The 27701-nt window shown below is 42.7% G+C and overlaps 1 protein-coding gene across 1 annotated transcript in view; it reads left to right on the forward strand.

Annotated features, from left to right (window-relative positions):
- The window catches only part of UBR1 (ubiquitin protein ligase E3 component n-recognin 1), a gene marked incomplete in the record, with an annotated part of 4571807 nt that overhangs the window by 577325 nt on the left and 3966781 nt on the right, over positions 1 to 27701 (forward strand). Inside the window, 1 exon segment of the mRNA XM_044074213.1 lies at positions 15669 to 15823. Coding sequence (XP_043930148.1) covers positions 15669 to 15823 — 155 coding nt within the window.

A 27701-nucleotide genomic window follows, 5' to 3' on the forward strand; every position in this document is an offset into this window, starting at 1 on the left:
TAAAAACAACCACAAGCTCTTCTGTAGTTATGTAAAGATTCTCAATGGCAATACCCAGATCTGCTCTGAGCTACTGCACAATGATACCTCCTATTCTGAGCCAACAGATATTGCTAATATACTGGCCAACAGATTCAGTGCCAAAGTTTACCCCCCCCCCCCCCCCAGGACCAATCACAATACCAGTATATTGCCAGGCACCCAGTATGACTGCTGCACAGGTTAAAACAGCACTGTCCAAGGCCAAGAATACAGCTTCTATGGGACCTGACAATCTCCCTAGCTGTGCTCTGCATGAACTGCAGAGTGAACTGGCGCCTCACCTGTGTGCCCTGTTCAGTCACAGCCTTACCTCAAGCTTTGTCCATACCAAATGGCGCACTGCTACAGTCATCCCTCTCCACAAAGGAGGAGCTACTAGAGACCCTGGGAACTATCGCCCCATTAGCCTGACTAGTCTGATATGCAAAGCTATGGAACGCATCATCATGAACCTAATAAACAAGGATGTAGGGACTCTCCAAACTCTAGATCCCACACAGTTTGGTTTTGTGAAAGGTCGATCATGCCTGCTCAACTTGATCGACTTCTGTAAGTCGGTGACCTGAGCTGTGGATGAAGGCAAGGTGGTTCATACAGCCTACCTTGATCTGGCCAAGACCTTTGATACCATTCCCCACTCAGGAATCATAGAAAAACTCGCTAAGCTAGGCATCAACCCCTATATCACTAAGTGGGCTGCAAAACTGCCTCACATATAGAACCCACAGTGTGAAAGTAGCTGACTCCAAGTCAGACTGCCGACTAGTCACAAGTGGAGTCCCACAGGGTTCGGTCCTGGGTCCTCTCCTGTTTGGTATCTACTTCTCTGAAGTCCAGGCCAACATGAAAGGACTCTAGCTGACAAAGTTCGTAGACTATTGCAAGTTGGGAGCTATTATTAACTCCCCAAGTGATGTTGACATCCTACAGAATGGCATCACTGAGACCAATGACTGGTGTCAGAACCATGGTCTTAAGCTCACTGCCAAAAAATCTGTCATCCTCTTTGGGAAAAACCCGGTTCCCATGAATTACCACATCGATGGTAGTCCACTGAACACAGAAGGCGTTAAGACATCTGGGAACACAGGTTGACAGCAACCTCTCTTTTGATCACCACATTGCCACTGTGGTCAAAGTTCTGTGCGGCACATCTCATTACTAAAGATTTTGCATCCAGTAAGAAAAAGATGATTGTCTCCCTCTACTGTTCCGTCATTAGGCCAGTCATAGAATGCAATGCCCCATTTGGCATGTACCTCATTCGACACCTGCAGCAACTAGAGAGGCCGCAAAAGTACTTCACAAAGAGGATCTTAGGCCTTAAACACGTATCCTATATGGACAGACTCAAAAAAACTACAACTGTTCTCTGTCTCATATCGCCTACTTAGAGGCGATCTCTGCTTGACTTACAAAGCCATGTCTGACCCAGCTCCGTTACAAATGCTTCATTTAAAGAAATCCCAATCCCTCAACACCACATGCTCGAGACCTGAACCTCATTACCACAATCAACAGAACGTACTGGAGGGACAGGTTCATAACATAAAGACTCCCTATGCTATGGAATAGACTTTCCATACAAGTCAAGTAGAGCACCTTGCTGACCCTCCCTCTTCAAGAGAAATCTTGATGAGTGGATGGGAAATAGAAAATTCACCCCGGGGATAACTACAGTGGCTCTATTCGACAGAGGCACTGGGAACTAAGGTCAGGTGGCACGATGCCAGGGTAATCCCACGGTTAGGCTTGTAAAGGCCCCAGGGCCATTAGCCTAATACACACCTATGAACCTATGTGTGATCAGTCAGGATTAGAGCATGAGCTTATTATTAGTGTAAGTGTTTGACTCTTTCCTTGAAACAATTTGATTAAGCTGTCTAAAAGGTGGTGGAATAGCATTGTTGGAGTTAAGGTCTCTGGATGGTGTGTAGTGTTTCTAAGAGAAGGTTAGTTATCCAGTTTGTAAATTAGGTTGTAGGCTATGAGTACTTGGGAGGAGTTTACATAATGTAGTAGTTCAAGCCAGTTTAACTGCTTTAAGGCTGTGCAGAAGTGAGACCTATAGGCCTGATGAGTAGCAAATTTATTTTGTTTTATTATAGCAAGAGTCTGGGTTCTTTTAGTTTCCCTTTTTTTTGTTTTGAGCATAAAGGATGATTGTAAGAATTGCTGATGAATAGAGAAGCAATGAAAGGAGGTATGTTTTTATTATAGTTTTCCTTGACATAACCAGCCTTGGGCATAGGCCAACTAGGCGGCCGACTAGGGCACCGTTCTAGCAGAGGTGCTTTTCCAGTATTTGTTTATCTTTGTAAAAAAACATGTTGAATGAGTACAGACAGTCTGAGGAGTAAAAGACAAAATGTCAAAAAAGTAATCTGCATAGTGTAGGTAGATCAGGATGGGGGCTGCGGGTGGTGCACGTCTGTGTGCGTCTGTCTTTGTCTGTGTGTGTGTCTGTCTGTGTGTGAACCCCTTTTGCCTAGGGCACCGACTAACCAAAGGCCAGCCCTGATCCAAGATTTGTCAGGGAAATGTGCTTTGGCTGTGTAGAGCAGGCTGAGTTTGTGACCAATAGTCTTGATTACTTGCTGAATGTGTTGGTGATACTTAGATAATTGTCTGTTGGTACTCCAAGAAGTTTAGTATGGGTTACTATTCCTATGTGTTATTGTTTGAGGTAATACTGATGACATAGTCATGGAGAGAGCATTGTTTAGAAGTGAAAAGCATTAATTTTGTTTTCGTAGCATTTGGGATCAAGTCTGCTTTCCTTAGCCATGTTTCAGTAGATAAACAAGCTTCTGAGTGATTATCTGTAATTTTCAGTTGTTGGGGCAGAGCATATGAGAGTAGCATGATCTGCATATTGTATGATGGTGGCATGTTTTGTGGCAGTGTGCGAAAATGGTTAATGAAGATGTTGAATATTGTTAGACCTAAAATTGAACACTGGGGGACTCCAGTAGTGACTGGTAGGAAAGGTGACAATTCATGCTGCCATTTCACTGCCATTGCCCTATAGATTACAGTGTCTTGCATACAAAGAGACCCAAAGTCATAAAATACAAGGATTTGCAGGGAGAAATGAGGGCAGTGTGGAAGGGTTACCCAGACAGTTCCAGTGGTAGAAAAAGCAATGGGTCTCTTGAAAGAAGAAAAAAAAAAGAATTTAGTCTTATTTTGATATGCTGATGATGCTCGTAACTCCATATGAATTGCAGAAGGAGACAGTTCTGGGCAATTTGTAGGTGCTTTGAAGAGCACTTTCAGCTAACATCAAAGATTGAAACAATGCTAATTTCATGAACTTTAATCATACTTTGACTTAGGAATGGGATTCATTCCCATCATGGTATTAGAAACCCAAAAGACTTGGAGAAATTAAAGCAAGAGGTAACTACAAAACCAGGATAGGGATGAGTAGGAGTACTGTGGTGGACTGTTCTGTTAGTAGTTTTCCATGGGAGTTTGTGTTGAATGTGTGCATTTTTCAAGAATGTTTGAAATAGGTGATAAAATAGCAGTGGGTCTGTAGTTAGTGAATTCAGTGGAGTTTCTGCTTTTGTACAGGGGTATAATGAAATATTTTTTCCCCAAAGTTAGGCAAGTAGTTTTCTGTGATTGAGGAGTTTGTTGATATGGAGGTTGGAAGAGCTAAAGCATTAGCTGCCAGGTTGATGTGCTCACTTTGTAGGTTGTCTGCAACAACTGAGACGGTTTCTGGTTATGAAGTATTTTTTTTCTTATTTTATCAGGGTGGTGGGACAGGTTGAAAGGAGGAGCCATGCAGGTTAAGATTGTGTGGGACTGAGGTGGGTGAATGGGGCATGATTGTGCAGGGAAAGAACTGATTGTATGAGATTAGTATTAAATTGGGTTGCAACACCACTGTCAGCATTATTCGTAGTTTGTGCAGGGGTGCTAGAATGGATAAGGATGTAGCATATTTCTATGGTTGACCACAATAATTTGGGTTTGTGTTTATGGTTGATCTGAGGTGGCATGTGGTAGGATTTTTTTTGTCATCTCTAGTCTTTTGTTTTGCTAAGTTTCTGAAGTAGGATTATGTTTTGTTCTTGAGCAAAGCTTTTTCTCTTGTGCACAAGTTTTTTTTTTTCTTGGTTCCCTTAAGCCGGCCACGATGAAGAGTTGCTTTTACCTTCTTCATTCTAAATCAAGCTAAATCATGTAGGATGTTATGGAATGTGGTATCAAGGGTCACGTATTTTATTGGTTTCCAGTTACACTGATGGAGATTATCAGGTAAGGCACCTTTGTTGAAAGAGGTGAGGTTCCAGACTTGTTTGTAAGTGATCTTTTTATAAGTATATTTTCATTGCCTTGGAGCAAAACTGGGATGTGGTCACTAGAGGTATGAGGAAGCCAATCATTAGTAAAAATTTTGTTTGGAGTGGAAATTGGGCTCCTTTTGATTGTTGGTTCCCTGTTACTACTTTTGTTGATTCTTGTTGGATGTTTATAACCTGAGAGAAGCCATACAGATTTATTGAAAGAGTAGGTGTTGGGCAGTTGATGCGTTGTCATTCATTGTTTAGGTCACCCACGACTATGGTTTCCAAGTGTGTATTAAGTGATGGGCATTGCAGGATGTCTTATGCAGTTGAAATATTATCACCTGGTGTTATGCGGACAGTAGTGATGCGGAAGTACATATGCTTGCTTGTTTTTAGAAGGGAAATTAGAATTTTAGCATTACTAAAGTTAGAGAGTTTATTAATTATATTAATTTATTAGAACTCAAAGAATTAAAATGGATTTTTAGATTAAAAGGGCATTATTATCCAGGTTTGAATCTTTGTTTCAATTAAACCATATCTTAATGCACGCAGGTAATTGGTTTGAACTTTAAAATGTTTTTAATATGTTTTTCTACATATATTTATGAGATATAGTATTTATTTATTTATTTGTTGCATGAATTTATCTCATTTTTGATAAGCTTGACACATTTGATTAGCTTAGGATCAGTACAATTTTTATTTATTATTATATGTAATTTAGTCTGTATTAACACTGTATAGATGATTATTCACACATCATATGCATAGTCAACATTTCCCATCATCTTATGTTTCATCCCCCCGTTCCACCCCTCCACATCCTTCCCCCCTTCCCCCCCCTTCCTTCTTCCTTTTGCTCCTTTCATTTCCTCCCTTTCCTCCCTTTCCCTCCCCCCCCTCCCATTCTTTCCCTCTTCTTCCCTACTTTCCTCCTCATTCTACTCTCTTTCATCCCTTCACATGACCCTTCATAGCCATATTTATGTGTATACACACATCAATTTCAATATTCTACATATAGAATGATTATTAGTATATACATAGGTTAGTTAAATCAGTAGGTCCTACTGAAGAGGTATGAAATAATAAAATAAAATATCATACATCTATATAGTTTTGATTTATGCTCACTAACATATTTCATTCAGACATTTTATCATTATATTGTTTTGTATTTTAGTACGTTTATATTTGCTTGTCTGAATGCGTTGTACATATCTTCAAACTGAAGGTTTTAGTGTAGATATATGTGTATATTTGCTTTGGCTTTTTTCTTAATGCATATGCATAACATAATAATCCAAACCTATTGAAATTGCTCTTATTCTACATCCATAGTGAATGTTCAAGTATTAATTTAGTTCATATGGATTTTTAACTTTTTAGTGGAAGTGCTTATAGAAACATGCCCTTATAATGCTGCTGTTTTTAATTGTTGCTGCTTCTAATTGCCTTAATTGCTTTATAGAATTATTGAATGTGTTTAATTGTCGTTTAAATAATTAAGTGTTGATGGGTTTTGTATATAAAGCTGTTCAGTTTGTAGAAACTTTTTATGGTCTGAAGAAGCGTACAGGAAGGTACGCGAAAGCGCTTACCACAAATAAACCTTTTTGTTCTTTAAAATTGTATAGAGTCATGTTGAGTCCGAAGTTTATATTTTACAAAAAGTTAGAGAGTTTGTGAGAGAAGGGGTCAGCTGGATAATGTTTTTGAATATAATTGCTACACCACCTGCTCTTCTTTTTTTTTCTCTCTCTTCTAAAAATGTTGTATCCTAGGGGATGGACTACTTTGTCCTTTGTTTTTGCGGCAATAGCTGTATCTGAAAAGTGGAGATCTGATGTCAATCTTCATTCATGACAGTTGGGCTTCGGTTCCATCCTCTGAACCGACTCAGCCGATATAACAAGCTTGCGCCAGCCAGAAACTTTCAAGCTAAGTTTACCCATAGTGCCTCTCTTCTCTTCATTAGAGTTTCAAGATGCATCAGGCCTGCTCTCAAGCTGTGTTTATATTTTTTCGCTATTTCTCCATCTTAAACCTTTGTTATTTCTTAGTTGCTGTAATATATAATTTTGAATTAGTGTATGAGTGCTGTTTTTCTTCCCTTTATTACTGTTTTCTGATATTACTTCTTTATCATAGTTAGTATAGGCCCATCCCTTCCCTCTTACCTCTGGTAATTCTCTAATACTGTCTTTGCTATTCTTTCCCTCTTCTTCTGCCTCTTTACTCTTTTGGGTATACCTGCATTACCATTGTTGGTACTTTAAAAAAAAAAAAAAAAAAAAAAATCCGCTTGCACTCTCTATTACTGTGTGTCTGTGATCACGTGAATGACTTTCAGAGTAGTGATTTATTTTTTTTCGAAATGGCCAACAAAAAAGGTACCACTGGCTATAAAACAGTGTGACAAATGTGGCAGGAAGATGCCCAACTCTTATGGGCATCTTTCCTGCGTATATTGTTTAGGAGTGCCACATTTACAGGTCCAGCCTCATTTGAGCTCTGTAAGGGCTTTATTGCCCACACCCTAGCACAGCATAAGAATAAGCTAATCTTAAAGGGTTTGTTAAAAAACCTTTTTGGAGGATTTGTCTGAGGTGGAGGTATCAAAACCTCCTAAGAAAGAAAAGAGAGGAGGAGCCACTTGGTCCCAGTTTCATCTCATTCATATGAACTGAAAATGTCTAAAGATCAGGTTCATACTAAAGAGTAAGCAATCTAAATCAGCACCATCTGTCACTGCACCGGAGTGTGTGACCCCCTCCGTGATGCCATTCTTGCCACAGAACCGACTGCAGTCATCACGGTACCGCAGACCGTCTCAGCACCAACAATAGTTTCCCATTAAAATTCGTCACTTCCCCTTCATCTCAATCTTCTGGTTATTCAACCAGGGTGCCCAAGGTTTAAACCCTAGCCAGGACTCTCTTCCCCGTCCATTGACCCCTTTGCTGGATAGCAGCTCAGTTTAGATCGACCAGAATCTCCCTCGGGGGATGTCCATTCGTTCCAGCAGGAGTCTTTCAGAGCTTGATGTAGTGAGATTGGTGGATCAGCTCTTGGTGGCCAAAGGCATTCCAACTCCATCTAGGACCTCCCTCGCACCCGGAGCCGAGGTCTTTCCTTCACAGACTCTTAATTATATTCCTCCTTCAACCTACCTGCAGGATTTGGAACCCTTGATGTTGATGCCCCTCCCAGTGCCAGCTTCTTCGGTACCATTGGTGGATCTCACCATGGTTCCGGAACCTACTCTGTGGACACCAGCTCAGTCAGAGCCGACCCACCCATGGGGCCGTGACTTGGCTGTCAGGACTGGAATCCCTAGCATGGCACTGATTTTGCATCTATGATTCTGATTGCTTTGACAGCTTCGAGTCCTCTCGCATCTCTTTCTCTGGAGGTGGACTCTGAGTGTGGTGTGACCCTGGTTCCGAGATTCTTTCTCTGTTCTGGGCTCCCATCCCTCTTCAGCCGGTCCTGCCTTCTAGATTATGGAGAGCGCGCTCGCCTCAGCAGGCTCGCAGTTGGCACCCTTGGCTCCAGAATGCCATATGTGTCCTCTGGCTCACGGCTATCAGTCTACTACACTGGAGCAATGGGCATGGGAGCAGCAAGATACCCAACTGCAGGGTACCCTCTCTTCAGACCATCCCCCCCTGATGAGTCGCACTGTAAGAGATTGTGCAAGAGGAAGCATGTTGATTCACTAGAAGAATCTCTCACTGAAGGTACGGATTATGATGAAGGGGAAGGGTCCCCAAGGTCGTCCCCTGAAGATGTCTCCTTTGGAGATATCTTAGAAATCTTAAAGCATAGGGGTGACTGGAAGCCCACCAACCCTTCCTCTGAGGAATTTGTCTTCTTGCAGGCTTTCTGTGCCCAACCCTCTACTTACAGAGTGACCCCACCTGCAGATGAGTTCGTCAAGTTCATCGTGCAGTGAGCTTGGAAGGCCCCTGACACCGTTGTGCCAATCCCCCAGAAACCTGACAAAATACTCTCCTCTTCAGAGGATCAACCTCAGTGGTCCAAGAGTTTGGCAGTAGATGCTATGGTGGTGGTGGCGGCCACGAAGAAGGAACTCGCAGAGGAGAGAATCCTGCTGTCCATCCTCCAAACTGAGAGTCTCAGACGGACAGATTAGGGAAGTGGGTTTATACTTCAACTACCTTTGCCATATGGTCATTGAATTTTGTCACATTTTACCCGTCTTCAGAGGGACCTGATCACTGAACTCTCAAGAGCCTTGGCAGGAGCAGTATCTGGCGAGGTACTTCCCAGCTTGCCACTCTAGAATCCATCTGTAACTTGTCCATATGGTTGATTGCACATACAACCGAAGGGATGGCCAGAGCAGCGGGTGTAGGCATTGTCATGGGACATTACGCCTGGATGTGCTTGTGCGACTTCGCGACCCCTTCGTCTTCCTTTGTCAAAGCTCCCATTGATGATTCTTCTCTGTTTGGCCCAAAAGTTAAAGATGCATTAGCCAAGTGCGAGAAAGACGGAAAAACCCTGTCTGCTATGGGTGTTCATTTTTCCAGTCCTCAACTATCTCTATACCAGGAGGCAAAGAAGTGGAAAGATGTAGTTCAGGAAGTCCCAAGGGCCTTTTCAGGACACACATAATGAGTTTTCTCCCTGGGGCAGAGGGGGGAACTCATCAGGAAGAAGCCCTTCCCGTGGCAGAGTGGGCCTGCGTAACAAGGGCTCCAAGGATTCTTTCTCTGGACAGCCCTATTAGCGTTCCTGAAGAGCAGCCCGATTGCTTGCCTCTCGAAGCAGTGAGGGGACAATTCTCTCTGCACCATTTAGCTTGCCACTCAGTAACATCAGATTCCTGGGTGCAAACAATTACAGAGGTTACCATATCCCCTTTGATCTTTATCCAAGGCTGCAGAGGCGAATCTGTGACATTCCACCTAGTCAGAGGGATGCAGAAGCTCAAGAAATCGTAAAGCTACTCAGAGAGGGTCATCCAAACAGTCCCACCAGACCAGATAGGATCTGGATTTTACTCAAGGTTCTTTTTGATGCCAAAAAAGACTGGACTGGAGGCCAGTTCTGGACCTCAGTATCTTGAACAAGTTTATCAGGCAGGCAAAATTCCGAATGGTCACGGTTCAGACTATTGGATGTGCTCAGCAGATCTTCAGGAGGCATATTACCACTTAAAAATAGACAAATGCTCCAGAAGATATCTCCACTTCCGGCTGGGAGCCAATCATTACCAATTTTGAGTGCTGCCCTTTGGTCTCATCACAGCTCCCAGGGTGTTCATCAAATGTATGGCAGTAGTAATAGCTCATTTGTGACTGCAAGGAATCCGGGTGTTTCCGTATTTAGACTATTGGCTCCTTACTGCCCCCACCAACCATCTACTGCTTCGTGCCTTACAGTACACTCTAGAACTGGCAGAGCTCTTAGACATCTCATTAAACAGAGAAGTCAAAACTGGTACCCACCCAAAGCTTAGAATTCATTGGAGCAACATTCGACATGAGATCCTGTCAGTTTGCTCTACCTCATCACAGATTACAAACACTAAGGTCTTGGCTCCAAGTGATAGTCTCTCAAGACATAGTCCCAGCTCGCTTAGACTTGCAACTACTAGGGTCGATGGCAGTGACAATCAACCTCATTCCTCTGGCGAGATTCCACATGAGGCTTCTTCAATGACTTTTAGTGTCACAGTGGTCTCTATTAACGCACCGCATGTCTTACCCAATCTGCATAACAAACCATTGCAAGCAGGATCTTAATTGATGGATGAAGACAGAAGAGGAGTTATGGAGGCACCTTTTTTCACCCCCTCAAACCAAGGCTGTAGTGACCATGGATGCATCCCTGATGAGGTTGGACATTTTAAGGGGAAGACAGTCTAAGGCACTTGGTCCCCCTTAGAGAGGCAGTTTGCATAACTGAGGGCAGTGCTTCTAGCATTGCAAGCATTCCAATCTGCCCTTCCATCAGGGACAGTTGCTATCCAGTCAGACATGTCGGTCTTCTGGTACATCAACAAGCAGGAAGGAACCGGATCCCATCTGTTATGTCGTGAAACACTGAGGGTATGGCAATGGGCGATAGCCTCCAACTGCTTTCTGATAGCAACGCACATTCCTGGGAATTCCATCGTGATTGCAGACAAACTGAGCAGATGCATTCTCCTGCCTCATGAGTGGCCTCTCAGTCCCATAGTAACTACAAAGTTTTTTTGTCATTGGGGCCAGTCTTGCTGTGATCTGTTTGCATCTCCCACAAACACAGCAGCTACTTCGCCCTAATCCCCACTCAGGGGGTGTCCACAAGGGACACTCTAATACACGATTAGCCCACGGGACTGCTTTATGCATTTCCTCATTTTCCCCTGATACTGCAGTTTTTGAAGAAAGTGCAATGGTTGAGAAGCAAAGTAATCCTCATTGCACCCTGTTGGCCCTGTCAAGTCTGGTTCCCCTTCCTTTGGCCTCACCTAATTCACAGCCCGTGGACTCTAGACCCAACTCTGGGACTATTGTCTCATCCACAGGGGCTGATCTGCTTGGTATCTCCACTTCCAGTAATTGCCAGGCAGAATAATCTGTCTTCCCCCACTACAAAAGATACTTCTGGCTTCCCATAAATCATCCACCAGGAACCTTTATCATAGTTAATTGAATAGATTTGTGATCTGGTCTCAAGAAGGATTCAACCCCTTTTCATTCTTTATTAATAAGGTGTTAGAATATTTGTCCATTATACTCCAATCAGAAGCCTCAGCTTCTACTGTCGGAGTCCATTTAGCAGCTATTTCATATTTCCATATTGGCTTTGATAATTTCTCCTTGATATCTCACCATCTTTGCAAACCCTTCTTAAAGGGAGTCATGCATTTAAGACAACCCTTTAAAGAACCCATTGAACCTTGGGGTTTGAGGTTAGTCTTACAAACTTTGATTCACCAACCTTTTGAGCCAGCAGCCACCTGTGATGTAAAATTTTTGTCTTGGAAGACCTTATTCCTGGTAGCTATCACCAGGAGAATATCAGAATTATATGCCTTGTGTTGAAAGTGCCCATACATAATTTTTCACAGAGATAATCCCTTCGGACTTAACCCCTCCTTTCTACCCAAAGTTGTCTCAGACTCAAATATTAACCAGTCCATTGATCTGCCAGTTTTCTTCCCAAACTTTTCAAACAAGAATATTGTTTGCATTTGTTGGATGTACATAGACAGTTACGTTTTTACTTAGGAATAAATCATTTAGAAAATTGGATCAACTCTTCCGGTCTCTTTCAGGTCCTAGATTAGGCAAGCCAGTTTCCAAAGTCACTTTGTCAAAATGGTTGAGAGATTGCATCACCTTTATTTGTCAACAAAATAAAATGAATCTATCAGCTAAAGTCAAGGCTCACTCCACCACATCTGTTTCCACTTCAGTAGCCTTTCATTCAAGAGCCTCTATGGATGACATTTGTGCAGTAGCTACGTAGGCTATTACTCATTACAAATTGGACATGGTATCCAGGGGAAGAGCATCCTTTGGCTCTGTGGTGCTCAGGAATATCCTACCACTGGGGCTCCCAAGACATAAAGTAGCTAGGGATTTTCTCCCAACTGTCATGAATGAATGAAGATTGACAACATCAGATAAAGAAGTTGAACTTACCATAACGTTCCATCTGTGTTGTCGATCTTCATTCACTCTTGACATCCTACCCCCTCCAAAGACTTCTGGAGGTTCGGAACTAGTCCTGGTTCTGTCATAGGGCAATTGCTCAGACAAAGCTTCCGCTTTATTATTTCTACAGGCACACTTATCTGAAGGGCAGGGACTCGCAGCGTTATGGGTGATCTTAGCTCAAGAGTTTATGGTTGGCACAAGCTTGTTATATTGGCCTAGTCTGTTCCGAGGACAGAACTGAAGCCCAACTGTCAAGGATGAATGAAGGTCGACAACACAGAAGGAACGTTTTTAAGAATACAACTTCTTTTTTTAGTTTGTAATGTAGGTCTGGTAGTTTGTTGCATATGCTTCCAAGATTCATGTGTATCAGTAAGCTAAGCCCTCTGTAGGATGGAGGTAGTATAGCAGTGTTAAGGGTGCAAGTGGAGGGATTGGAATGACATTGATATGTAGGACCAGGATTAGGATGGATATCTCCACTTGGATATAGTGAGGTGGGTGACGTTAATAACAGAATAAAAAATTATAGTTTGTCGTAATGCTGTCTTGAGTTGGTAGGACTGAGTTTTGGGTGGGCGATTCTGAACTGATCAAACTGTAATTTAACATGGGTATGAGAATATTTTGTATTGGTGAGATGTTGTTGAAGTGTAGGCATATAGGTTTGTAGGTGAAGTTTTAATAGTTATTAGCTCGGTATGATAGGAAGTAGTGTATGTGATCAGAGCTAGCAGTAGTGATGAGTATATGGTAAGGTAGCATAATTGGGTGGGATTATGTATTTAATGTAAACATAGCATTGGAAACAGGATTATGTTCTTTGTTGAAGTTATGATTGTGGGGGTAGCTTGTTTGGAAGATTTAGTTGCTTAGGATGATTTATGGTGAGCGGTAAGTTTGAGAGAGGAGTGGATGTAAATGACAAGGATATGGGGGGTGGGATATGTGATTAAGTTATTAATGGAAGTGGTGATGTATAGTGGGACTGGAAATTAAGGTATTATAATTTATGAATGTTGGTTAGATGCAACTCGGAGAAATGGCTAACAGAATGCAAAGGAAAACCAAAAAAAAAAAAATACACTGACTTGTGTAATGTATAGAGGTAGCACCTGAAGTCTTCATTATAGAAAATTTATTCAAATGAAAGTAGACAAAGAAATTTATCATGAAACTATTTCATAGTTAAGCACTTTCATTCTTATGATGCATGGGTGGTTATATGTAGTAGGTGAGGTTTGTAGGTGTAAAGGTAGTTTAAGAGGGGATGGTAATTGGGGATGGGAAAATGAAGTTAGTCCGAGGAGTAATGGAGCAAGGCTCGCACTAAAACAGGCATCTAGTCACCAGCAGAAGCAATCTATGGAGTTCTAGTCAGGAAAGATTAAGTTCACAACTATGTAATGAAGAGCAAGAAGACCGGTTATGTAGCAGCAGATACTCACATAAGCAATATGAGAATGACAGATTGATTGATGAAACTAGAGAAAACTAATGTAGAGTAGTTGCTGTAGATGAAGTTAGTGTTTAAGAATTGATAGGACTGTAGAATACTGGAGGAAATTGGAATGAATGTCTTTAATAAAACTTCTGCTGAACAGGTCCCAGTCTCTCCATTATGGGCTGATTTGTCTTGTACCTTTCAGAATAAAGTCTGCACACACCCCAGTTCATTTAAGAATGTTTTATGTACAGTGGAAGTAGATGTCAGCAGTGTCCAAGTCAAATCTTAATGTTTGTAGCTTCTGCACTCGTTATACTGTCCGTAAATTCTGTACTCCGAAATGTACTGTCTTCAATAATGGTGCTAATTATGTCGGTAGTTTCTGTGCTCATAGGTTCATAGGTAGGTACTAGGCTATTGGCCCTAGGGCCTATATAAGCCTAGCAAAATGGTACCCTGGCTTTCGCCACCCTATTCTGATAATTATGTTTAACTTCTGCACTCCTTTTCTGATCCTCCTGAATAATAATAATATATTCTGGAATACTGGATGTTCGACCTGACTTCTGCACTCAAGTGTCTGTACTGCTGTGACTTTCTGCACATCAGTCCAAATGAACTAACTTAACTGTGTCGGACGTATTTCCTAGTAATACCAAAACCTTGTAAAATGTCTACATGCCTCTGTAACCTTGGTTCCTAAGCATTGTACCATACAAACAAAATGTTTTTGTTTTTTTGTACCCAATGTACTGCACATTCTGCTGTTATCAGTATTCCTGACTGAAGGCAGTTTTCACTGATTGAAAGTGTATTCACTGAAACTGTATGCAAACTGTGAAGGCCTCCTTCAATATAGTTGCATTTCTAGACTTACGTATAGTGAATACTGTATATTTGTGTAACAAAATACATTTAAATGAAACCTGATCTTACACAGTGCATTGTGAGAAAAGTTTACATAGAAAAACAGAGTAAGAAGGATGCTGCTAGAGGTTCCAAAGCACTGCAGTGTACAGACATAGTAGCAGAAGGGGTTCTGTGTGGTGTTTATAGGTTAGGAAGGCAGTTTGAGTGAAAGGAAAGAGGGTATGCACTATTTGCCATGACATCCTACAACTGGATATGTTCTGAACACCATGTTGCTGATGTTTCTATTTTATTTAGTTAACTGGGAGCATATTATGATCCTTGAATTTAATTAAGTGATAGTGAGACATGCTCTTATTAATAAGCAAGTGGATACACAACAAATTGGGCAGCCTTTTTAGCTATTATGAATACATGTACTTATTGCAAAGTTTGCAAACTATTTTTCTCAAAGTATATTTGTTTCCTGTGGCTTGGTGAGTGCCTCAGTGTGCATCAATAACTTTTACTTTTAACAAGCTTTTACCTTCAGTTTTTCAATGTAATTAAAATGTGCTGCTTTCAGCCTTTTAGGTCAAGCTGAATTCATTTTGAGTCCAGAAGTTATAATAAGAAAATTAAGTAATTTTTGTATTTTTATTTAACATAGACTTGATTTTACGATTGAGACATCATTGAAAGCCAAATAGTCTCTCCTCCTTGTTACATATCTTATTAATCTCATCATTTTACCAAAATGTTTTTGCACTTGTCTGCGTATTTTTTATGGGTGTGTCCATGTGAATGGATAAATTTAATATTATAGAACTTGGATCAAAATTGCGTGTTTACATAAAAATGCCTTTATTACATCTTACTTCCATTGGTTTAGAAAGGATGACTTTATTGTATTGAGTATCATTTTATTTTCATGTTAAATATGATCGTATTGTGATATTTGTTAATTAAAGAGACTATAACCATTGTTTGGGATGTATGAAGATGCTAGTTTTGCCAATATGATATCTGAAGTATTACCGTAGGTTTACCCTGTCTTTCTCCCTTGATTGTTATACTTTTATGGATTTTTACATTGTGAAGTTTAATGAGGAAGTCTGCATGCTCAAAATAGACATTATGCTTTTGGTTCCAGTGGTGTTAATCACTGTATAATCAATTTGTAATTCTGAGTAGTTTTCTTGCTTTTTGGCTTTTATGTGTTATTAAATTGTGTGAAAAGCAAGTTTTCAGAATATTTGTTAGCCCGATTATCTGGAACTTTGAAATAGTATACCTAACAGACTTTTTTTTTTTTTTTTTTTATTCATTCTTTTTGCTCAGGCTCGTTACCTGCTTGAGGAACAAAATGTGATAACAGTAATGGTGGAATGTTTGTTGGAGATGTTTTCTAAGTATCTGGACAAGAACAAATTTCATTTTCTAAATCACAACACTGATAAGCTGAGCAGAGCTCAATTTCCCATTCAAGACCTTAGGTAAGGCAATTTTCTTTCTAATTCAGTTCACCATACTGTGCGTTTCTAGATTACGTCATCTTCTCCATTTCCATTTTTAGGTGTAATGCATAAACTAGGGCTGTTTGAAGTAGTACATATTAAAAGAAATTTGAGCTAAGCGATCTGATGACTTTTCAGTGGTCCATTGAATGTTGTTTCCCAAGTTGCTGCCCACTTTTTAGGTTCCAGTGCCATTTTTATTTATTTTTTTTACTATAGAGATAGTTTTTAATATTGTTTCATGCTATAAGTGTAGTTGTGGTAGTACTGGAAGGTGGCCAGTGCGGAGACTGGTGGGAAGGTAATTTATGAAATCCTAGGCCAGTGTTGGCCAGACATTGATAAAAAACCTGTTTCTCCCAAAATCCATCCTGAAGATGATTTTACGTTTTGTGTCACTCCTGTTGTTTTCAGCTAGCAAGGAATTAGGTTTGCACCCACCAACTTGACAGTAAAAGGAGCAGGAGAGTTGTACCATTGCTGTCCACTGTAATGATTACATCCCAGCGAATCATTGCAGACTTCTTGTTAGAGTGTTCAGAGCTTAATGTTTCCTAGTAAGGGCATACTGGGGGGGGGGGGGTTAGTTATCTCTGTTTGCAGGTGCAGAAACGCACACTTGGTGAGTATAAACAGTGTCATGCACAGAATATCCTTGGCCAGGTGCTGCTTCTAGAATGTGCTGCTCATAGCATTGGGATCCCCTTCCCACTAATCCAGTACCTTCTTTCCATTTACATATTGTCCTCGTGTCTGGTGAGGTCACACTGACTCCTTTTATGACTGGGGGCAAGTTTTTTTCTCTTGCTTATTGCCCTCTGGGAAGAGTTTAAGACCTTGCCTCATTGTTGCATCCCTTCAGATGGACTTAAGAATTCCTGTTTGGATTTGACCTTTTGCTGCTGTCTTCCTCCCAGAAAATTTTAAGCCATTTCCTGGGGAAGTATCCTGTAGCACCTTGTGTCCCCACACTGCATGCACCCTCACTCCCACCTGCCTTTGGAATCCATCTTAAAGGATGCCATTTATGTGGCCTTAAGATATCCAGATCTGACTACCTCTTCTCACAAGAAGGAAGATGGGCTATTTCTGAAAATGTTTGATATGGAATAATGGAAATAATTAGTAGGAACTGTTAGAGAATTTGCATATTATTCCCCAAGGTACGTGGTGGAACAGCGATAGCGTTGTTGCCTCACAGCAAAAGGTTCTCCTGTTCGATTCTTGGCTGGAGTACCTTCTGTGTGGAGTCTGCATGTCCTCCCTGTGGTCGAGTGGCCTCAGAAAGACGTGCATAAATGGGCGTGCCTTTGCTGAAGATTGGGCATCGGGCTGGCAACTCGGCACCATAAAAATCGACTGCCAATCATTAGCGGACCGGAGTTCCGCTGTGGCGACCCCTAACTGGGAAAAGCCGAAAAGACAAACCATCCCCCAAGGTGCAATAACTGGGCTAGACTAGTCAGAAATTATATTTCATAGGAACATGTGCATTTAATTGAGAGCTTTGATACATCCAACAACTGTTTCAGATCACAATGCAATTGTAACAAAAATAAAAATGAACAATAATGAAGTAAAATGGGACACTGGGGCTTCCCCATCTGTCTGTAAAAAAGAGAGGAATTTAAGGAATAGGTAGTAGAAATTATTCAGGAGTTATTAGGGAAGATAAAAAGTTCTTCAGAAGGTGTAGCTAATGAGTGGGATAAAGTGAAAGCAGAATTTAAAAATAGGGTAGATATATAACCAAGAATTAATAAGAGTTATTTAGAGAGGATGACAAAGGTTAAAGTATTGCAGAATAAGGGGACTCTCATAGAACAAGAAGAGGTGAATCTGCAGAGTGCTAAAGAGAAAATAAGGGAGTACCTGGATAACATGCATGAGTTTAGAAAGATTGCTGTTAAGCAAATGTTTTTTGATAATAACTCAAGAGCACAAGAACTTTTAGCACAACGACTTGGCAACAGAAAGTAGAAAGGGCTGTTGACAAACTTAGGGGTCATATAACAAGAAGAATAACCAGAAATGCTGTAGAGGTATTAAAGATATTTCGGAAATTATATGAAAATTTTTATAAAGCAGAAAAGTGTGGAAATCCAAGAAAAGGCACAAATGGAAATATTTCTAGAAGACTTAAATATGCCAGGGTTTGAAATGGATGAGGCTCAGCAGTTAACAGTTAAGATAGGAGGAGATGAGATAAAAATGCTGCTGCATAGCCAGTCTTTAGGAAAGTTTCCAGAAATAGATGGTACTCTGGGGGAAGTTTAGAAGTTAGGGAGAAAAAAGTGATAAGGATCTAGAAGGTTTTGTTTAACAGTATTTTAAAAGGAGGGGAAGCACCAACCAACATCATGGAAAAAAGCTGTAGTGACAGAAATACCGATCAGATTCAGTATCATGCACTCCATTCAGTGTTAAACCATGATTATAAAGTTTTTATGTCTGTAATGGCTAATAACAGATGAAGGTGTTGACAAAATTGATAGATATGGCTCAGTTTGGTTTTGTGGAAGGGAAGCAACCATTTGACAATGGTAGTAGAACAATGATAATTTAATTTGATGCAGAATATAAGAAAATACCACTGTTGGTGGGTCTGGATACAGAGAAAGCATTTGACAGAGTAAGCTGGGATTTTTAGTAGGACAATGGACGCATTTACACTCTCAGATAAAAAAAATGAGGTTAATTAGGAGGATATATGAGGGATTGGAGGCAAAAATCAAAGTGGGAGGGTTCCTGTCTGATAAGTTGTGTCTAAACAGAGAGGAATCATGCAGCGATGTCCTTTCCTTCCCCTTTGTTGTTTTTTGATATATTGAGAACCACTAGCAGCGAAAACAGAGAACTCAAAAATTGAAGGGTATAACTGGTATGGTAGTCCAGAAAAATTGGCTTTATTTTCAGATATTTTGCACCTGATAATACCAGAGAGGGACATCTCCGTACTCTGGAACTTTCTGAGGCAGTTTCAGATGTCGTTTTTTTTTTTGGCTGTAAAATTAATGAAGGTAAAGCAAAGGCTGTAGCTATAAACTATGTACAAACACATGAATTGGTTAAGCAATACCAGTATTTGAGGACATGATAAAATGAAGCATTTAGGAGTACGGATTAAAAAGGATTGTGTTATATGGCAGTTAAGGATATGTGGGAAGAGACTAAAAAGACTATACGAAAACTGAGGAAGTTGGAAACATTTGTCTATGGATATGGATAGCAAGATACAAGCAGTAAAATATTTTTAGTCCCTGTATTTTTATACACAGGTCAGGCATATTTTTATCAACCTGAAGAGAAATTGTGGATAGTAATTAATAGAGTTGTAGGATTTTATCGGGCGGGGGGGGGGGGGGGCAAGCAAGAGTCAAGTGAGATAAGTTGATCCTACCAATAGAACAAGGTGGTTTGGGATTGCCTGATTTGAAAGGGTAATTTAGAGCTATTCATTTAAGCTCTTGTACGTAACACAAGCAGAAAGCTACAATTCAAGGTAGAAATGGATGATGAAGCACTAGGGAAATTCAAGAAATAAGGAATTAGTGGGATTTTGGATGCTGATCCTTAAGGAGAATAACAGTCTTAACAAACCATTATATTCATAGAGTAGCAAAAGGTATTCTAAGAACTAAGTCAACATAGGAATGAAGAAAGGAGATTCTGACAATAAGGATGACTTGTAATTGGGGATATAGAGAATAGGCAAGAGGGGATTGGAATTTACTAGAGGAAATTGGCAAAGGAACCAAAGTATTGGGAGCAAATAATTGGAGATTGTAATCGAATAGGAAGAGACTAAAAAGACATTTGGGCTGCAGGCTAAAGACTTGCCTTCCTTATTAGGGATTGATAATCAGAAGACACTCGAAGAGAAGCAGATAGAGAATCCTAAGTGGAAGGCCTGCATTGGTATAGTTTTTAGTCGAGTCTAGAACAGAAGCTGCTAAAAAAGGAGAATTGGTAGGGCATATAAAATATTAGGAATCGATCAGAGGAGGTTAGAAAAGATTGAAAAGAAAACAAAACAGTGTAAGAAACTTCTGTGTGGGGAAGATTTTCAATCCATATATATCTAGTTAATCACTGTATGTTAAACAGATCAGGTAATGGTAGTAGAAGTAGCTAACGTAAACTCATCCTAAGTCAAAAAAATAATAAATATATAATTTGAAATATTATTCAGTATTACTAAGTATTCGAAAGAAATCCAAGCAGGGTAGACTGTTTCCAGTACAAACGATCCAAGTAAAACAAAAATAACAGAGTAATAGTTTCCTCACAAGCTTTCTAACCATATATATACTTTTTATCAGTCAAGGGATTGAAAAGAGAGACTGGATAAGCAATTCACAAAGAAGTAGTGGGAGAACATATGTTTAACTCCAAAACATGCATCATAGTCTAGAATATTTAGGAATTTTACTTTAAAGTGTTTGGATAAGTCTGTTACATCCCAAGCAGAGTCCAAATAAATTTTTTCTTGGGTAGATTGCAAATGTTAGACGTGTAATTGGGAAGAAGGAGGCAACTAGGAACATATGATGTTATGTTGTCCATATCTCGCCTTTGTTCTTGCTGTTTGGGTTCAGAGCAGATCCTCTGCTCTGACTCGGCCGTATACTATAGCTCGAGAACTTTTACTGGCTTGAGGCTAGCACCTATCCCAACATGCCTAGCAGTAGTTACCCAGATCTCGTTTTCCGCTTGCAGCATTGAGATTGCAGATAGTGGCTCGGGCTAAGTGTTCTTTCTCTTATTATATTTTTGAGCAAATATTTCTAGTTTAGCTTAGTTAATTTGTTGACTGCAGTTGTCCTTAGCATTTCTATCTATCCTCATGCTGCGATCTGTTTGCCTCATGCTGCGATCTGTTTGCCACCCCCCCTCAACAACAAATGCAGCAGCTACTTTGCCCTAGTTCCACCATCGGGACAGGCACCCAGTCACAATTGGCCCCTGAGACTGCTTTACGCCTTTTCCCCTGATCTCCAAGGTTCTTCAGAACGCACAATTGTTGGGTTGCAAGTTAATCCTCATTGCCCCTTACTGGCCTCGTCAGATATGGTTCCCATTGCTTTGGCCTCGCCTGCAAGGGGAGCCTTGGATCCTGGACCCAGTGCCAGATCTTTTGAGACATCAGTCGGGGGCTCTCCATCCTTCCATTCAAACTCTCAAGATCACAGCTTGGTTTTTCCACTTTCGGTCTTAGCAAGGCTTCCCGATGTTTCTCCAGCAGTTCAGCACATTTTGATTTCCTCCCATAAGTCCACTAATAGGAGACTTTATGCTAGTAAATGGAAGAGGTTATCTTGTTGGGAAGCCAAAAATTAGGTTGATCCCTTTACTGCTCCCATTTCAAAGATTCTTGAATTTCGTGCTGAAACCTTTGACCAAGGAGCAGCTGCAGCTACTCTCAGAGTTCATTTGGCTGCCATTTCAAATTTCCATATGGAAGAAATGGGTTCCTATATCATGTCCCATAGGTTATGCAAGGCATTCCTAAGAGGTACTACCCTATTAAGACCTCCGATAAGAGAACCTCTTCCCTTCCTGGAATCTAAATTTAGTTGTAGACGCTCTGATTCTTCCTCCCTTCGAACCATCCGCTTCTGGTCCACTCAAATTTCTTACTTGGAAGACTTTTTTCTTGGTTGCAGTTACCTCCGCTAGAAGGGTTTCAGAATTACAGGCCTAATCTATTCATGCCCCGTACTTGATTTTCCATAAAGATTGGGTTTCTCTGAGAACCAGCCCCTCATTCTTACCCAAGGTATGTTCTGACTACAACTTGAATCAATCCATAGAGCTTCCTGTGTTCTTCCCCAATCATGGCAACAAGGCAGATCACAAGCTTCTACATTTCTATCTACACAGGACCAAGGAATTTAGAAAAGCTGATCAGTTCATATCCTTTGCAGACAATAAAAGAGGTTGTGTGGTCTCAAAGGTGACCTTGTCAAAGTGGCTTTCAGACGCTATAAAATATGTGTACGAGTTGCATAATCAAAAACTTCCAGGAAAAATGAAAGGGTACTCAATAAGGGCCTTATCTACCTCTATTGCTTTTCAAGCTAGATTGCCTTTATATTCCATCTGTGCAGCAGCTACATGGGCTAATCCTCATACTTTTATCGATCATTACAAAGTAGATGTGGCTTTCTGGAACAGGGCATCATTTGGTTCCACGGTCCTGAAGAGTTTTTTCCAGTGAGCCACCTAAGAATTAGGTGCTGGGGACACTGTCCCAAACAGCAAGAATGAAGGCGTGATATGGACAGCATAACATAAATAAGTTATGTACTCACCATAACGTTCCATGTTTGTTGTCCTTGGTCTCGCCTTCCTTGTGTCCCTCCCTCCTTCCCCCTTCCTGGAGGATTGAGAGGATTCCCTTGTTTTATTGGCTATACTGGCTGGGTTTCCTTTATACCATACCTTATGGTTAGTCTCAGTCTACTACTCTAACTATTGTGGAGGGATCACACCTTTATTTGTAGGTGTCATTGGATATGTAGAGTAGAGTATATCTTTTGTCATTTTATATGGTCTAGTGTTGGGTTATCACAAATGAGATCTGGTAACTACTGCTAGCCTTGAGCCAGTAAAAGCTCTCAAACTGTAGTATACGGCCGAGTCAGAGCAGAGGATCGGCTCTGAACCCAACCATCAAGAAGGCAGGTGAGATCAAGGACAACAAACATGGAACGTTATGGTGAGTACATAACTTCTTATCTGAAGTAGTTAATGTCATTATTTCTGCCATATGGGTATTCGGATCAGATTCGGATCCAAGCCGGCAAAACTTTTACAGGCATCAGCTCTGAGCTCCAAACTCCTCCCCTACCTATAATACATCACTTCCTCCTGACTAACCCCAGATCTTGTTTGCCGCTCTAAGAGTTAGCATCGTGGTCTCTGAGCTCTAAGCGAAGGTGGTAAGGTTTCTCTTGTTTTTCTCTTTTCAGTACAGTTGGTGTGTGTGTACCTGTTCCCCTTTTCCTCCCTCCTCCACGTGTGGTCGTAGTGTTAAAAAAAAAAAAAAAAAAAAAAAACTTTTTTTTTTTTTTTCTGAATAGCTTGTTGATAGTTTTGGTTCCCGCCCAGGCCCCATCCCTTGTTTTGTGTGTGTATGTGTGGGCCTTAGGGTTTATTACTGTTCCACCCTTATGGCGGAACAGCCTAAAGTTCTTTTTAAAAAATGCACAGAGTGTGGTCACAAGCTCTCACCAGCCAATGGCCACAGTGTGTTCTTTGTTTAGGGGTCTCCCATTTGTCAGCCTCCTGCAACATTTGTGCGGGTTTTAACCCCAGGGCCTTGAAAGACCATTGGGCTAAGCTCGTGGCCAAGGGTCTGCTGCCAGCTTCTGCCCTAGAGTATGCCTCGGTTTCCGCTCCAGCCAGTGACTTCTTGCAGGCTGGGACTCAACCTCCCGTTCATCCTGCGGCCTCAGATTCGTCCCGGAAAGGTAGGGACAAGAGATAGAGGGAGAAGCGCCACAAAGAGAGGAACAGGCCCAGAAAAAGATCCCCCGACAGGGAGTCTTTCTCCAGCCCCTCTTCTAAAGTCCCCAGGTCCCGTTCTCCTCGGCTCCTCTCTCCCTGTTTCTCGCCGGAGCCGATGCACTCCCCTCAGATCGCTTCTTCTTCAAGGTAGACTTGGAGTGTCTCCGACCTTGACATGGACAGGCTGATGAGGAGGTTCATCCAGAATCAGATTCAGACGGGGGTCTTACCAGGTCCCTCTCCCATCGGAGAGGGTCCTTCTACAACTCTATTTCACCCAGTCTCTCCTTCCCCGATCCGACCCAATTCTTCTGGGTTCTCGGATCCGAGGCCCTTTGGAGCTGTTGGTTCGGCACTGACTGTTCTCGTTTCCTCGACGCTGGCGGTCACCTTGAGTTCCTCGGATCCGATTTTGGATCCAGGAGACTCTCGGGGCTGTGGTCAGGGAGTCGGACCCGTGGGTCGAGGTCATTCTCTTTCGAATCCCACCTTTGGTGCTCAGACTGCCCTGCCTTCGGACCCGGGGAGGGCCTCATCCTTATGGGTTACGGAGGTGGGCTCTCCATCGGCATTTGGAGCAGTGGAAAGGGTTCTCTCCCAGGGGTTGAGACCACAACTCACCTACTCTGATCCTACCCAGACCTCCCTGTTTTCGGGTTTTTCTCCCTTCACCCTGTCTCGGGGACAGCCCATGCCAAAGCAACCCCAGGTTGTTCCCCTCAGGAAACCCCTGGAGGAGTACGAGTCTTCTTCAGAAAGTCCCACTGGAGAGGAACCTCGTAAACGCAAGTGTAAAAGGTGGCACTTGGACTCCCCTGAGTCCATTACCACTGATTCGGACTTGGATGAAGGGGAGGGTTCCCCCAGATCACCTCCCGAGGAAGAGATTCTCTGCCAAAGAGGAGGTTGGTCAGCCCCCAAACCCTCTACGGATGAGTCTGTGTTTCTGGAGGCCTTTGGCGCGGCCCATCTACTTCCTGGGTTTCCCCACCAGCCGACCCTTTGGTGGACCTCATCACCACTATGGCATGGAAGGATCCTGACACCGTGGAGCCTATACCCAAAAGACCAGACAAAATTCTTTCCCCATCGTCAGGCAGGCATGGTCCAAAGGAGCCCCTGTGGACGCTTTGGTGGTTGCAGCTGCCACAAAGAAGGAACTAGCACAGGAGAGTTCTTTGGTCCATTAACCAGACAAGGAGTCCAGGTCGATGGATTGCTTCGGGAAGCATATGTACTCGTCAGCGACTTTTTCTGTCCGTATGCTGAATTACATAGCACATGGTACCAGACTGCAGTGTGATCTTATAACGGAACTAACTGAGTCACCCCCGGAGTCTCTGTCACAGCAGGACAAGCAGTCCTTTACTGCAAAGATGAATACACTGAAATCAGTGACAACTACATCTATGCGTCTCCTCTCCCATGCTACGGAGGGAGCTGCTAGAGCTGCTGGTACAGGCATTGTCTTGAGGCGACATGCCTGGATCAGACTGTGTCAATTTGCAGACCCCTTTAAGGCATCTTTTATTAACGCCCCTTTCAATGGATCATCCCTCTTTGGAAAGACAGTACGCGACATGCTCATCCAGAGTGAGAAGGACGGAAAGACTTTCTGCCGTAGGAATCTGCTTCTCTAACCCCCAGAGATCCTATTCCAGGAACCAAAAGGGGCAAAAGAAGATGTGGTTCCAGAAATCAGTCTTTCCGGGACACTCAGAATTATTTGTCCCCCAGAGGCAGAGGGAGACGAGACCGATGCCGTCCCAGAGGCAGAGGGAGTCCCAGAAACTTCAGGTCTAGGGAACCCTTTTCCGACAGGCCCGCACAGCAACCCTGAGGGGTTGCCCGACTGCTCTACTCTGGAGGCAGTCAGGGGAAGATTCTCCTTACACCCAGCGGCATGGGAGTCCATTACTACAGACCACTGGATGTTAAACATCATATCCAGAGGCTATTCTATCCCTTTCATATCATCTCCCATAACTCCAGCATGCTTCCCAGATGTTCCACCTGATCACAGGGAGGCCACAGCTTTACAGGTTTCGAAACTGTTACAAAAACGAGCCATCGAACGCCCCCCCCCCCGACCAGTCCAGATCAGGCATCTACTCCATGTTCTTTTTAGTGCCAAAGAAGACGGGGGACCTCAGGTCCATACTGGACCTGTCTATCCTCAACCTGTCGGTAGAGAAACAAAAATTCCGGATGGTCACTCTACAGTCCATTCTACCGTTTCTAAGAGAATGTGACTGGATGTGCTCGTTAGACTTCCAGGACGCTTGCTATCCTATCAAGGTCCACAGAAGCTCCAGGAGGTTTCTGCGCTTCCGGCTAGGGGCCAGTCACTTTCAATTCAGAGCCCTACCCTTTGGTCTCACCACAGCCCTCGGGGTGTTCACCAAGGTAATGGCAGTCGTAGCTGCTCACCTGAGACTTCAGGGCATTCAGGTATTCCCCTACCTAGACGACTGGCTCTTTGCTGCATCTACCAAACGTCTCTTGTGCCAGGCCCTACACTACTTTCTCGGTCTGGCTCACAAGTTGGGCATCACGATCAACCTCAAGTTCCACCTGGCTCCAGTTCAGGTCATAGACTTCCTCGGGGCATGGTTGGATACTATTCAGTCAAAGATCTTTCTCACCCCAGAAAGGATAGAAAATCTCAGACTCCACATATCAACCATCTCAGAGCACTCTGTAGTCACAGCAGGCGATGTTCTCAGGGCTTTGGGTTTGAAGGCAGCCTCCATTTCCATTCTCCCTCTTGCACGTTTTCATATGAGAACCCTTCAGTGGAATCTAGCAGTTCAATGGTCCTGGCTAGACCTCCCGATGACTTTCCGAATCAACCGGCCTTGCAGAATGTCACTCCAGTAGTGTCTTCAGTCATCAGGCATACTTGCGGGGCACAGCTTTCTAGCCCCGCCGGCCCAAGCCACGGTGACCACAGACGCCTCCCAGCTCTGGTGGGGGGGGGGCACTTCCTGGGAAAAACAGTCCAAGGCATGTGGTCCCTACTAGAGACCAAGCTACACATCAATGTCCTGGAGATGAGGGCAGTGCTTATAGCGTTGAAAGCCTTCCATCCTGTCCTACCTCCAGGGACAGTGGCCATTCAATCAGACATGTCAGTAGCCTGGTATATCAACAAGTAGGGAGGGACTCGATCCTACTCTCTTTGTTGTGAGGCCATGAGAGTTTGGGAGTGGGCCATATCCACCAATCTGTTTCTGATAGCAACACATATCCTGGGATGCTCCAACATTTTAGCAGACAGTCTAAGCCGGGCAATCCTTCTGCCTTACGAGTGGTCTCTAAATCCATCGGTGGCGAAGAGAATCTTCCTTGTATGGGGTCAATCTTGCTGCGACCTCTTCGCATCTCCTTCCAACATGAAGTACAGCAACTTCTTCGCTCTGATCCCAAGGGATGTTCTAGTCCATGCTTGGCCTCCCGGGTTACTTTATGCTTATCCCCCGTTGCCTCTGATACCGAAGTTACTTCAGAAAGCTTGCAAGTTGCAGTGCAAAGTCATTCTCATAGCTCCCTTCTGGCTTCGCCAAGTGTTGTTTCCCTTCCTATGGTCTCACCTTTTGGCCTCTCATGGACTCTATAGCTCCATGCCCGGATCTGCTTGCTCATCTGTCGGGCTTGCCCCTGCCCAACCTGGACAGTCTCAAGCTGACGGCATGGCTGCTCCAGTTCCCATGATCATCAGGACTCCAGGACTTTCATCCCCTGTTAAGAACATTCTGGTAGCATCTCTCAAAGCCTCCATTAGGAAACTCTACAGTAGCAAGTGGAGACGTTTTTCCATTTGGGCCTCTCAATGCAATCAGAACCCTTTTACAGCCCTCGTTCCAGTCGTTTTAGATTTTTTGGCTGGTCTCTTTCAGTCGGGCGCAAGTTCTTCCACCATCAAGGTTCAACTGGCTGCCATCTCTAACTTCCATGTAGGCGAAAATAAGGTTGCTGTGGCCTCTGCTAAATTGTGTAAAGAGTTCCTGAAGGGCACCTTTCTCTTGTGACCTCCAGTTAGAGACGGTTCCTCCCTGGGATCTGACTTTAGTCCTTCAAGCATTGACCTCTCTGCCTTTCGAACCTGCCGGTTCAGTCCCTATGAAATTCTTGTCTTGGAAGACGGCATTCCTGGTTGCCATCACCTCAGCTAAAAGGATTTCAGAGTTACAGGCCTTATCCTCCATGCCCCCCATTTGATTTTTCACAAGGACAGGGTTTCACTGCGTACAAACACTTCCTTCCTTCCTTCCCAAGGTGTCCTCAGCAGCCAATATTAACCAATCTATAAATTTGCCAGTCTTCTTCCCAAATTTCCAAAAAT

This window comes from Protopterus annectens, chromosome 6.part0 (assembly GCF_019279795.1).
Source record: "Protopterus annectens isolate FY-2018-M chromosome 6.part0, PAN1.0, whole genome shotgun sequence".
In the NCBI taxonomy this organism is placed as follows: Eukaryota; Metazoa; Chordata; order Ceratodontiformes; family Protopteridae; genus Protopterus; species Protopterus annectens.